At 45.0% G+C, this 12,755-nt stretch overlaps 1 protein-coding gene across 3 annotated transcripts in view; it reads right to left on the bottom strand.

Annotated features, from left to right (window-relative positions):
* IGSF5 (immunoglobulin superfamily member 5) overlaps positions 1-12,755 on the bottom strand; it is a 533,998-nt gene that overhangs the window by 125,525 nt on the left and 395,718 nt on the right. For 2 of the 3 annotated variants that reach the window (XR_015299372.1, XM_086935431.1), the window contains exon 8: positions 2,583-2,639. Coding sequence is in view for 2 of the 3 variants with exons in the window: in XM_086935431.1 (XP_086791557.1) it covers positions 2,583-2,639 (57 nt within the window). In the remaining variant the exon portion in view is untranslated. Of the gene's footprint in view, positions 1-2,565; positions 2,640-12,755 lie in introns of all 3 variants that reach the window. The other variant, XM_086935430.1, reaches the window with a different exon arrangement.

The raw sequence follows: 12,755 nt of genomic DNA, 5'->3' as shown, positions 1-12,755 counted from the left end.
TCCCCGAAACCTTTCCCGTTGTCTGGCCACATCAGTACTTTAGTGTGATAATCTGTAGAGTAGGTGGTGCTGATGGTGGGATTCTGAGAGAGTACTGCCCCGAGAAATCTACCTAACAGTGGGACTTCCAACTTACAAACCAGATCAAACCTGAAAAGTTCTTGAAATATCAGAAAGCTAACATGGACTACCAAGCATTTGACTGCACCATAGGTATCTGTCAGCTTGCATCTGACCCCTCATCAATTACCGATGTCTGTCAATAGATGTCTGATGCATCCCACTGTGTTCTAATGCAATGTTCAGGCCATAGAAATAACAAATACAATTAAGATTTGGGCCTTTACTGTTTCATAGATGTGAAAGAGGCATCCATTTGAGTGCCCCTCCCTTGCCCATTTATTGACACATTAAGACCTTTGGAATGCAATTGCAAGTTACACGTTGTTGGAAATGGCGCTTCAGGTTGGCTAGGGTATGCACTTAAGCCAGGCAAAACCCACCACTATATTCAGGGCAAGTAAGTTACACACCAAGATAAACTGTGCTCACCCTCTGGTAGCTTGGCGTGGAGCAGTCAGGCTTATCAACAGAGGCAATGTGTAAAGCTTTTGCGCGACACAATCACACAGAAACACCAAGAATACACCAAAAATAGATTCCACACATTATTATATAAAAATATACATATAGTATGTTATACATAAAACAACACCACAATGACATGAACCATAAATACTGTGCATATTATGCAAATCCTGAGATAGTTCTCGTTATCCTGCAAGAATCAAAACAACATGAATTATAATATCAGGGCATGAAATGCAGAAGTAGGTTAGGAGACACATAAATCACCAACGTTCTCCACAAGCACGTCAGTAGCAATAAGGGAACTTGGATCCAAGAATAATCAATCACAGCTCCTCTGCAGAGCACGCTGGTGCAGGACTACTAGTGAATAGAGTCCTACAGCAGAAGTGCTCTGGGGCAATCTTTTGTGGCCCTGAGTTTTTGGGAGGACAGAAGGCAAGTCAACAAGCCATGGGAAAACACTTGCACTAGGCAGTTTACCAACAATGGCGGTTTCCCCTGGCAACACAGCTGTCCTCTGGCAATGTGTAGATTGTAGAACCAGCAACATCTGTTTACAAGTCCCAAGCAGTGTTAAGTGAGAGCAGAGTCAGGGCAACAAGAAGAAAAGCAGAGTAGTTGAGTCCTTTAAGCAGCACAGCAGTTAGTAGGGCAACAAATGGAATAGCAGTCCCAATTAGTCATTTAGGCAGCGCAGGAGTCCTCTGACAGAGGTTTAGTTCCAGATCCAAAAATGATTCCCCAACCTGGGGTCAGAGCCCTTGTACTTACACTGATAGCTGTACATCAAAGGAGTGACTTCACAAGGACCTTTAGAAGCGTGCAACAATCCCTTTCAACCCAGCCTTGGCTCCAGACATCAGTAGGGGGTAAATCAGCTCTTTGTGTGAGGGCAGGAAAAAAATGATACAAATGTAAAGTATGAACGCCCCTCTCTCTCCCAGCCCAGGAAGACCATCAGTATGCAGATGACTGCAGATATAACCCTGTCACAGCCAGTCCTTCCTGTGTTGTGGCTGTCTGGAAAGTATGAACAAGTGTAGCTGCCAGCCCTAAATAGGGACTGGAGTCAGGTTACATAGTACAAATAGTCATAAGCACAGAGAAATGTCCGCTCTCTAAAAAGGGCATTTCTAAACTAGTAATGTAAAATCCAACTGCACCAGTAAGCAAGATTTATCACTACCATTCTAAACATACCAAACATGGCAACACCACTCCTTGCTGATCAGGAATTGCCACTGAAACACATATAAGGGAATTCCCAATGCTAGCCTATGTGAGGAGTAGGCCTCACAGTAGTGAGAAACAAAATAGGCTGTTTGTCACTACCAGAACATGCCACACAATTAAGGCACATGTCCTACTTTTTACTTAGACAGCACCCTGCCCATAGGATTACTTAGGGCCTACCTTAGGGGTGACCTATATGTAGTAAAAGGGAAAATGAAGGCTTGGCAAGTAGTTTTAAATGTCAGGTCAAGGAAGCAGTAAACTGTGCACACAGGCCCTGCAGTGGCAGGCCTGGAAGGGGTTTGCACAGCTGCCTCTGTGGGTGGCACAAGCAGTGCTGCAGGCCCACTAGTACCATTTAATTTACAGGCCCTGGGTATATGGTATAAAACTTTACAAGGTCCTTACAAGTAAATTAAATATGAAAAACAGGATAAAACCAATCATATCATGTTTTAGAGAAGGGAGAGCACATGCATTTTAGCAATGATTAGCAGTAGTAAAGTGCCCAGAGTCCTAAAGCCAACAAAAAGAATGTCAGGAAAATAGGCGGAGGACGGCAAAAAGTTTGGGGATAACCCTGCATTCACTGCCTTTACGGTAAGATAAGACTGTTCTGAAACCCCATTCTCGAATGTGGCCTCACTACATAAAACACCCAAAATTACAGTAGCCATCTCAATGAATGAATATATTTCACAAAAACTGTTCAGGGACTGAAGGACTTGTTTTTAAACTTACATGAGTGGGGTATCTGCCCAAATTCTGTTCTGTGCCAGAAGAGTTTGAGATACTGGATGCTTCCGATGGAGTTTCTAAAATAAAAGAAGGCAAATTAATGTCAATCAAAAGCATAGTAAAGAAACGTTCCAGTTCAGTAGAACCCTCCCCTCTAAACATATCCAGCAGTATTTTGGAGTGGCTCGCTCATTTTGGGGGTGGGGCCAATACGGACTTGTGTTTGGTTGGCTCTTCTCTGTAATGGCAAAGAGCAATAGAAAGGAATGCACCCTGAGCATTTACCACTGGTTCAGACTGAATGAAGCATTTCCATCCATAAAGTCTGAGCTAAGTGAGCCACTTTATGTGGTGTAGGTATCTCCACACATGATCCAAGCTCACTGTTCCAATGGAACTCAAGCTCATTGATGGGACCCAGCAAGGCCAAACAAATCAGAGATTGTTAGTGTTCCTGTTTTGAGGGGCATCAACTATCAGTTCAAGTTGATTTGAGTGAAGTGTGTCTTCTCTGCAGTGACACACAGGTCCAAATTTAAGAAAAAGTTGATAAATTCCTCAAAGGGGAAGAGCAGAACAGCATCATATCTACTAAGATATATCACAGTTTTCCATTTTCCCTGTGCTTGTGCATTTTAGGATGCCATGAACCAGGGCAGACACCTTGCACCATAGTGCAAGAGTGTGTGCATTCTGTAAGAAATAGTTCTTATACTGGAAGGGGACCCTTTCAGCACAAAAACTATCTTTAATTCTTTTCCTGCTGTATATGTATGCTGTACAATGCAGCACACTTGCAAAGTAGGAAAAGCGAGGAAAAATTAAAACTTTTCTCCTTGTTATGCCTGTTTTCGGAAGGTGTATGATTTTGGCGCAAATCCTTGTCTACAAATGTTTGCAGATGGAGATTTGTGTCAAAACTCATAGGTGATTTCATGGGCACACACATGTTGCATCCATGGCAAAAATGAATGACATAAAGCAACACAATCAGAACACAGGACAACTTTGAGTTACTTTTGAAACTATCTAACGCAAAACCCTGATTTGCTATAGATATTAAATCCCAGCATAAAGTTTTGCATTTAGTTGGTGATACAAAAGTAACTCAAACCCACTGTTAGCAAATATGGTTTAGATAAGCTCAACAGTTATGCAAAGGAACTAAAGCAAAAAAAGTAGTACTTATTTAGATCTGTACACACATTTTCAAATCTCACTGTTTGACAGATTTAGCAGATAGTGAGGCAAACCATGTCAGCACTATGAGAAGTTGGCCTGATATATAGTGCTCACTATTCTAGTGATCACTGTGTATCATACCAAACGTCCCTTATTGATGATTGGTTGTAAGTCAACCTTATAGACCAGCTATCCTAGTAGCGTGGACAAAAGCAGTCTTTAGGCTAAACTCTAGAGGGCGTGTTAAGCCAGCTGTTTTACCATCACATATACCCCTTGAACACCAAGTGAAAGGACACCACACAAGTTGTTATGAAAATAAAAGATATTTATTTATAACAAGTCTACCCTGAACTCTTTATGAGTCAGGGAGCTAAGCACAATACAAAACTCTTACGAAAATACTTCAAGTTGCACAATTTACACAAATGCCCGAGGGGCACGAAAACCATATACACTAAATGCGAATGCGAATGCAAAATACTAGCAGGTAAGTAACAAGATCCAGAGGCTTCAGGATCGCTAGGACTACACTACTGAACCCTAAGGTTAGGAGCAGGAGGCCTAGGGAGATCGGGTGCAGAGTGTGCACTCTCACGCGGGATGCGGGACAAAGTCTATGGAGGCTAGTATTTCTAAAGTTACTGTTATCGGACGAATCCGACTAGATAGACTAAAAACGACAAAGGATCTGGACACTTGGATAGTGAACCTGCGTTGGAGCACCGAAGTGCTCGGGTTACCTAGCCCAGGGGCTGCGGCTGCATAGGGTTCAAAAGACGTCGGGAATCCTCGTTGTAGTCTATGGAGCGTGAAAGAAGAAGTTGCTGGCAGGCGACCAGTGAAGAAGTTCGATGTGATCCAAGCCTGGATCGGTGATGGAGACGACCTAAAAGCAGAGGGGACTCAGTTCTTAATCACTAGCCAGTGATTGTGTGGGCACCAGGATGGCACCGGATGAAGTCACCTCGACCAGGTGAGTGGGCGACGCTGGACTCTGCAGTCACACGGGCTAGGAGGCGTTGTCGGCGACCAGGCTGGAGGTGCGAGCTGTCCCACGAAGGTATCTGCTGTCGGTGATGCTGGACCCAGGATTGGGGCAACAAACCTTGGCAAAGTCAAGCCCACGTGGTGGAGTCAAGATGGCGTCTGGAGTGGACCAGGAGGGTCCGGGGTGCTCTCCCGTTGGAGGGGAGCAAGGGCCAGTCTGGAGCAACCAGACCAGCGATGAAATTGTTGTGGTACGTCGTCAAGAGGGCTACTAGCCAGCAGGCAAGTGGCCGGACAACGCAGTGAGCAGCAAAGAGCAGAAGGGCCCCACGCAAATCTCGTGCATGCTGGAGGGCTGGACTTCGGTGCTGGAGCTGCTCAGGATTAGGGCTTCTCAAACCCCAAAGCACTCACTCGAGGATCCCTCGGCGGTCGTGCTGGTTAAGCGTTGTGCAGTTTTGAAAATGGCCGGTCCCTCAGGTCTCGTCACACCCACGAATCTCAGCTGGGCTGATGATGTAGGTAGAGGTCAGAGAGGCCAGGGAATCCGGGTCTCGTCGAGCTGGGCAGTCTTGATCCGGAGGATGGACTTACAGCAAACCGCGATGCTTAGGTGGTGCCTGCGGGTGCAGGGTGGCTACTCCTTAGCCACAAGGGAGAGTCTTCAGAAGGTATCAAGAGTTCCTTTCATGGAAAGTAGTTCAAGATTCAGAATTATCTAATTTGGGAAGGGGGCCCGCTCCTACCTTTATTCTAAAGAAAGGGTCTGGCACGCGACTAGGTCCTGCCCATGGGTGGGACCAGGAGGGGGGTGGTTACACCCCTCTCCCTTGTCCGGACTTTCCCCAGCTCAGGGGCTGGTGTGCCCCTGGAACTGGTTTAAGCCGGCATATGCACAGTGAGCACCGGGGTGCCACTTGCAGTCACCTTCCTCACAGCCCTGCCTACCTGGGATACACAAAACCCTGTCTGGGATGGTGCTAGCACCGCCCCTGACAGGAAACCCTTTGTCCAAGCTCTCCTCGCTGGAAGGACTCCCAGCAGCAGGAGGTCAGACTTGTGTCTGTGGTGGCAGCATCCATTTTGTGATGCTGAGGCTCGGGTTAGCTTTAACCGGGGTTCTCAGTTACATACATGTCGTGTCCCTCTAGAAGGGTGGAATGCTAACCCCGTCGCCAGAATTTGCGAGGGGTTAGTATTCCGATTCGTATGACACCTTACTCGACATGTTTTGACAAAGCGATACCAAAGTTGGCAAGTAACCGCGAGGATTATAATGCACTTAAGAGTATATGGTACGCGTTATCATGGAACAGCTATTAGGACTTGGTTCAGCAAGCTGCAAACGTGCTCAGCTCATGCCAAAGCACCATCTCACATAAATCCAAGCACTCTGCCTTCAGGATTGATAAGGCCTGCCATAGGAGTGACTGATAGGAATACATGTGTCCATTTTAGGGTTAGATATAGGTATACTATATCTAAAGCAAAGGGTGATTACACCACCTTGCCCCAGCTGTTGTGCAGCCAGTTATGTCAGATTTGGATGGCCAGCCAGGGGTGGCATAATACATGCTGCAGCCCCTGGTAGGCCCTGGGTACACCTATGCCCTGGATACCTAAGGTATACTGTACAGGGACTGATAAGGTGGCCCAGTACCAATTAGTAAATGCACCTAAGGTACATGTGTGTCAATTTAGAGAGATAACAGCTAGGCTGCGGGTCTGATTAGCAGGCCCACAGCCAGGGAAAGTAGTAAACCAGTGAAGCAAAAAGCTAAAATCCAGGGTGATCATAGGATTGCAGACCCTACTCTCCTACAAGCACTTTACACATCTAGAAGCCTACCACAGATTGTTTCACTGCAAATTCCACAAAACAGATATCTGCAGGCTAATTTGCAAATATTAGGGTATTATCTACAGATGATCAACTCTTTCAAATGTCTTAGCTCCTCTAGTGTATCAAAAAGCAAATCCATAACACATCACAGCTAGATATTTCTGTATTTCAAGTAGTCCAATATTATCATTATCTGCATAAGATATTTTTTAGAGGAGGAGTAAACAGGTTATTTGCTAAAAGTAATCAAAGGACATCATGGTGAGGATTTTGGTAGATGTTCCGTCCACCCTATTTAGAGTGTAAACATATTTATATGTCCCATCCTCTGTATCTAAAGTACATACATGGGTTTGCACCATATCGCCCAACTTATTTAGAGTGTATACATGTACATCTGTCTCATACACCCTATCTAAAGTGTATATACAGGGGTTTGTATTCTAAACAGAAAATTGTTTACTCACAAATTTGCAGAAACACATCAACTCCAAAGAAATAGATCTGAAATGATCTTTATTTACAACTAGGTAGAGCATTATCTTCAAACACATTTTCAAATAGTGTTTTTATTAGTATCACTGATGAGTGACACGAGTTTCATAAGATTTAATTTGCTCCAGCGAAGTCTTGTGAGATTTCAGCCTTTTCAAGTCATGGTGGCTCTTTTGTTACCTTTTGTTACAGGTAGGTATAAAAGGGGACACACCCTTGAAAGCACAGTTTTGATGAGCTCCTGTGTCCCTGAACTGATTGAGGATCAAGAGTGCTTGTGGAACTGGAAGACTTTAGAAACGCAAGGCAAGCTATTCCAAGGTTCACAATTTGGAGGAATGGTCTTTTGGCCTCCTTGGACATATTTGTGGGACTGGATATGAGAAAAACAGTACTGGAAATAAGCAGCATGGGTACAGGCTTGTGCCCACCTTGTATATTATTTGTAAATTGTGCTTCACATTTGTTTAAAAATTAAATATTTGACCTCTGCCCTGCTGGGTATGTCCTTTTCAATATAGAAATGACTTTGTCTATATTTATTGTTTATATCTTTACGTTTGTAAGGGACGACTGTTGCCTTAATAGTACCAACACTCAGTGGCAATCAATGAAGCAGGGTTGCAAAGCGCAACTACTCACCCGTGAGGGTCTCAAGGCGCTGAGGGCAGGCGGTGGCTCCGTAGTGTCCAAAGAGCTAGGTCTTGAGGTTGTCCCTGAACTTGGGCAATGTGGGAGATTGCCAGAGGAGGATTGGTGGGGTGTTCCAGTCTTTGGCTGCGAAGTAGGCGAAGGACTTTCCACCCATTCTAGTCTTGTTGATAGGAGAGACGGTGGCCAGAGAGAGCTGGGCTTATCGCAGGTGTCTTTTGGGTGCGTGGAAGGAGAGGAGATTATTCAGGTATGCAGGTCCCGTGGGTGTTGTGATGGGCCTTGTATGTTTGGGTGAAGAGTTTGAAGTTTGTTCTTCTTGTGGCGTTCTGGACAGTCTGGAGTTTGCGAAGGAGCTTCTTACTGAATCTGGTGTAGAGAGCATTGCCGCAGTCCAGTATGGTGCTGATGAGTGCGCGCCTGAGTGATGGTTTTTCGATATTCGTTGGGATCCATCTGAAAGTCTTTCAGAGCATGCGGAGGGTGGTGAAGCTGGTCGAGGATACGGCATTGATATGGCGGTTCATTGTGAGCGATGAGTCTAGTATGATGCCGAGGTTTCGAGTGTGGTCGATCAGGGTGGGGGATTTCTGATGGCGGAGGGCCGCAAGGAGTCATTCATTGAGGAGGGGGTGGAGCCAAGGATGAGGACTTCTGGTTTTTCTGAGTTGAGATTTTCAGGCAAGTGTTCTTCATCCAGGTGGTGACGACTTTATCCCTTCTTGGAAGTTGTGTTTGGTGATGTTCGGTTCATTGGTGACGGAGAGGATCAGCTGGGGGTCGTCGGCGTAATAGACGATGTGGAGCCTGTGGTTTTTGATGATGGTTGAGAGGGGGCCATGTAGACGTTGAAGAGGGTGGGGCTGAGGGAAGAGCCTTGGGGCACTCCGCAGTTGGTCTGAGAGGTAGACAGGGAGGCTAACCTGCTGAGTTCTGCCGGTAAGGAAGGGACGTATCCAGTTGAGGGCCTTGCCGTGGATACCAGCATTGTGGAGTCTGGTGGCTAGGGTGCTATGGGAGACGATGTTGAATGCTGCTGAGAGGTCCAGGAGAATGAGGGTTGCAATTTCACCCTGGTCGATGAGGGAGCGGATGCCGTCAGTGTCAGCGAGTAGGGCAGTCTGGGTGCTGTGGTTGTTTCGGAATCTGGATTGGAAGATGTCGTTAGCTTCGATGAAGTTTGCTAGCTGGGTCTTTTCGATGACCTTGGCTGCAGAGGGAGATGATTGTTCTAGTTTGTGCAGAGGTGGAAGTGAGAGTGCTTGTGTATGGTGTTTTTTTTGAAGGAGTAGTGGATGCAGTGGTGAAGACGAGGTTGAGAGTGTGTCCTGCTGTGTGCGTGGGGGTGGTGACTAGTTGATTCAGTCATAAGTTGCAGAGGTTCTCTAAGAGGGAGGCAGTGTTTGAGTCAATGCGATTATCCAGGTGGAGGTTTAGGTCCCTGAGTAGGATGTAGTCTGTGGATGCGAGGGCGTGGGGTGCGATGAAGTCAGTGATGGCGTTGGTAAAGGGCAGGCGGCCTGTAGTTAAGGGTCCCGGACAGAGTCGTTTTGAGATTGGTCTGGATCTGGAAGTGAAGGTGCTCCATGAGGTTTGTTCTGTTGTCTGGGAGGGTGGTCGGGCTGTTGTGAACTTTGGCGATGCCTCCTCCTCAGTGGATGGGGCAGTCCTTACGCAGGTTCTTGTTTCTGTCGAGAAGGGGATAACGATGTTCGGTGCTGAGTTGCCATTGGTCCAGGTTTCCATGAGGAAGGCGACATTGGGTGAGTAGATGTTGAGGAGGTCCCAGATTTCTATTGCGTGCTTGAATAGGGAGCGTACATTAAGGAAGATGCAGTTGAGTGGTTTGTTAGCTGTGATGTCCGATAGTCTGGGAGATGTTGCTGAGGTACAGAGGTGTGTGAATGTGTGGCAGCAGTGTAGACAGGATAAAGAGCCGTAGGTGTTAGTCAGAGTTGAGATCTGGCCGTTGTTGCATCCGGGATTGAGATCGTGGAGGGTGCTGGAGTTGTAGCAGAGGCGGGTCCGGGGACCAGGATCCCATTGTGCTGGTTACGGTCGAGTCACAGAAAGGTGAAGACAGGCTTGCCTTTGGTGCACCAGCAGCTACCATTAAGTAGGAATCAGGGGGGAACACTGGAGGGGGAGGGGCCACGCGGGCAGCAGCATGGGAAAATGAAGGAAAGAGCAGGAAGAAGGAAAGAGTAAAAAACAAAGGAGAGAGCAGATGGAAAGAGTGAAAAACGAGGGAGTGAGCAGAGGGAAAGAGGGAAAATTCAAGGAGAGAGCAGAGGGAAAGAGTGAAAAGTCAAGGAGATAGAGTCTGGTGGATCCGTGGACTAATGCATCCACTGCAGGGGTCTGTGTTCGACTTCATGGTCACAGGTTCAAATCCTGGCTGGTCCATTCAGCATTACATCCATCTGAGGTTGATAAAATGAGTACAACTGAGTTGGCGTAGTTCGCGGAGTTTTGCTACGCGAAACTCAGCGAAGTTACAAAAAAAACTCTGTGAATTTCCGCAAGTGGTGGAGTGCAGTGCGAACTGCAGTTTGTGCTGGTATTTCTGCCACTCGGGTAGACATTCTACTCGAGCGGCAGCTCGTGAACTTACCGTTCGCGATCGCGAGCAGGGAAGAACTTCCACTACACATCGCGAAGTAGACTTTTCTGCACTCCGCGAACTCCGCGGAGTGCGAAGTGCAGAAAACTCTGCAAACTCCACAAACGGAACGAAGTTCCCCGTCCAGGCCTAGTAACAATAAACATCTGTTATTCAGTGTCAAGATATTCCATTTGTGGTGAACATGCCCTTTACAAATACACATATTATGTTATGTAAAAAGGGCACAAAGAAGAGGCAAGTGAGGCAGAGCAGCAGAAGAGAAGAGGGCCTTCCCACAGGACCACTAGGGATGAGGTGCAGGCAGGTGGAGGAAGGCCTCGAACACCCTGCAACGGACCTCGTGGCTCAGGGGGCAATAATTAGTGGTGGAGCTGCGCGAGGGGAGAGCAGTCACACTGACCAGGTCAGTAACAAATGAATAACTGGAGATCTGTGCACTATTGAGGACTGCATCTACCAGAATTCATTGTAAAAACTGTCTCAAGAAAGTTGGCAGACCACACCCACTGTTTAAAGTTCCTCAAATGTGTTGGGTTGATGAACCCTGTGGCTGCGTCTGTGTGCTTGGAATAGTACACAACCTGATATACTGAGAGCAGCTTGATAAGCACCTACAAACCTACAGACCTATAGATTGTTACTTGACACTGAGTGTCAATTAGTATGAAATGTATCCTATGATATCCAGGATTTGCTTTGCTAAGACTGTGTAGCAAACACTCGATTGTGAGTATGAACCCCATTGAGGACTGCATCTTCCATAATACATTGGAGATTTGGTGGAGGCAGGCAGCGAACTCTTCTGGCCCACTGTTTAAAAGTTCTGGATATAAAGTACTCTTTACCATTCAACAAAAAAGTGTTGACCCGAACTACACAACTGTGACTTGCTAAGGTCAAGACAAAGGTTCTCATCATCACAAACAAAAACTCTACAGACATTTCTAAACCATGCTCCTTGACAACACTAACTGTCCCAAGCATCAGTGTTCCTAATGAAACATGTAACAAAACTTCATCACTCTTCAAGCACATCTATTTCCCAGATGACCCCAGGAAAATAACTCTAGCTCTTCAATGAATAAAATGTCTCCATCATAAAACTGTCCGCCTGCACAGTAGTACAATTTGCAAAAAGCTCCACTTTCCATGCATGAATAGTCACACAAGATTCACATCCTTTAAGTATTTATTTATTTATTTGTTTAAACTTTATTGTTCAGTTAATTAAAACCATAACAAATTTCCTTTGCACTTGTGACACAATATTAAAATTTTAAAATTAGTTAAAAAATACATGTTCAAAATATACACCAAGATAGAATTCAAATACTCGTTAAAAGGTCAAGAAAATGAGATTTCAGAAAAACATCCTTTAAGTAACCAAACCACTTGTTACCAACTAGACATGTGTCCGAAAGTCAAAGCCAATAAGAATTGTGTAGTAAATGACTTCCAGGAAACAAGGTGAATATCTTTAAAAGGTATTTATTCTTCTTAGTTGAAGCACCCACGACTAGACGATCCCGCTCCACTCCAGGACTCCAAGCAACTGAGTAATGTTGCTAGAATCCTAGAGCAGGAGGGGGGCATCCGAACATAGAATACAGTTCAAAGGCATACAACCATGTGTGTCCTTGAACTGTGGTACAGCGCGAGGACCTAACTACATATCAATACACTACACTACAAATCAATACACTACAACTTCTCCCCCTTTACAAGGAAGACAAAATTCAATATTTCAAAATAGAAAATAAATGAACAAATTAAATAAAAATATGAAAATGTTTATGATAAAAAATTATCATTTAATCTTGCAGGCAATCGCCTGCAACGAATTCCCAATTCCGAATCAGATTGAATATTATCAATTATGGTTTCAGAAATTGAAGTAGGCAGGCCAGAAACAGTAGAACGATTAACAGAACCATTAGATGCAGTTGCACTGATACTACTTGTCGTTGGAGTTTTGAACCAAAAAGACCAATCACAGTGTTCAAATTCTTCTCTAGTTAAATTGAGTAATGAGCGTGCCTGTGAGGTAGATAAATATACCAGAGCTCTTTTGTTCCACCAACCTCTACTGCCAAGTAAAGCAGAAGCTTTATTGATTGAAGTGACCTGAACAGGAAATGAAAATGTCGAAGAACCTTTGGTGACCTTCTTGGGATTTTTAATAAAAACCCAATCACCAACTTTCAAATCAAGTGAAACAACATTTTTAGCAAAATCATGTTTAGATTTCATAAGGTTTTGTTTTTGCAAAACTCTGTCAGACAAGTTTTCGATGTTAAGCTTTTTTTTAAATACCTTGTTCAACAGGTTTTCATTGCCAAGATTGAGGTTACCATTCTTCTGAGTTCACCAATTAGGACACAATTTAGTGTGAACAAGTCTATTTCT

The sequence above is a fragment of the Lissotriton vulgaris genome, chromosome 8, assembly GCF_964263255.1.
Source record: "Lissotriton vulgaris chromosome 8, aLisVul1.2, whole genome shotgun sequence".
NCBI classification, from domain to species: Eukaryota; Metazoa; Chordata; class Amphibia; order Caudata; family Salamandridae; genus Lissotriton; species Lissotriton vulgaris.
This window is presented reverse-complemented; position numbering and strand designations above follow the sequence as displayed.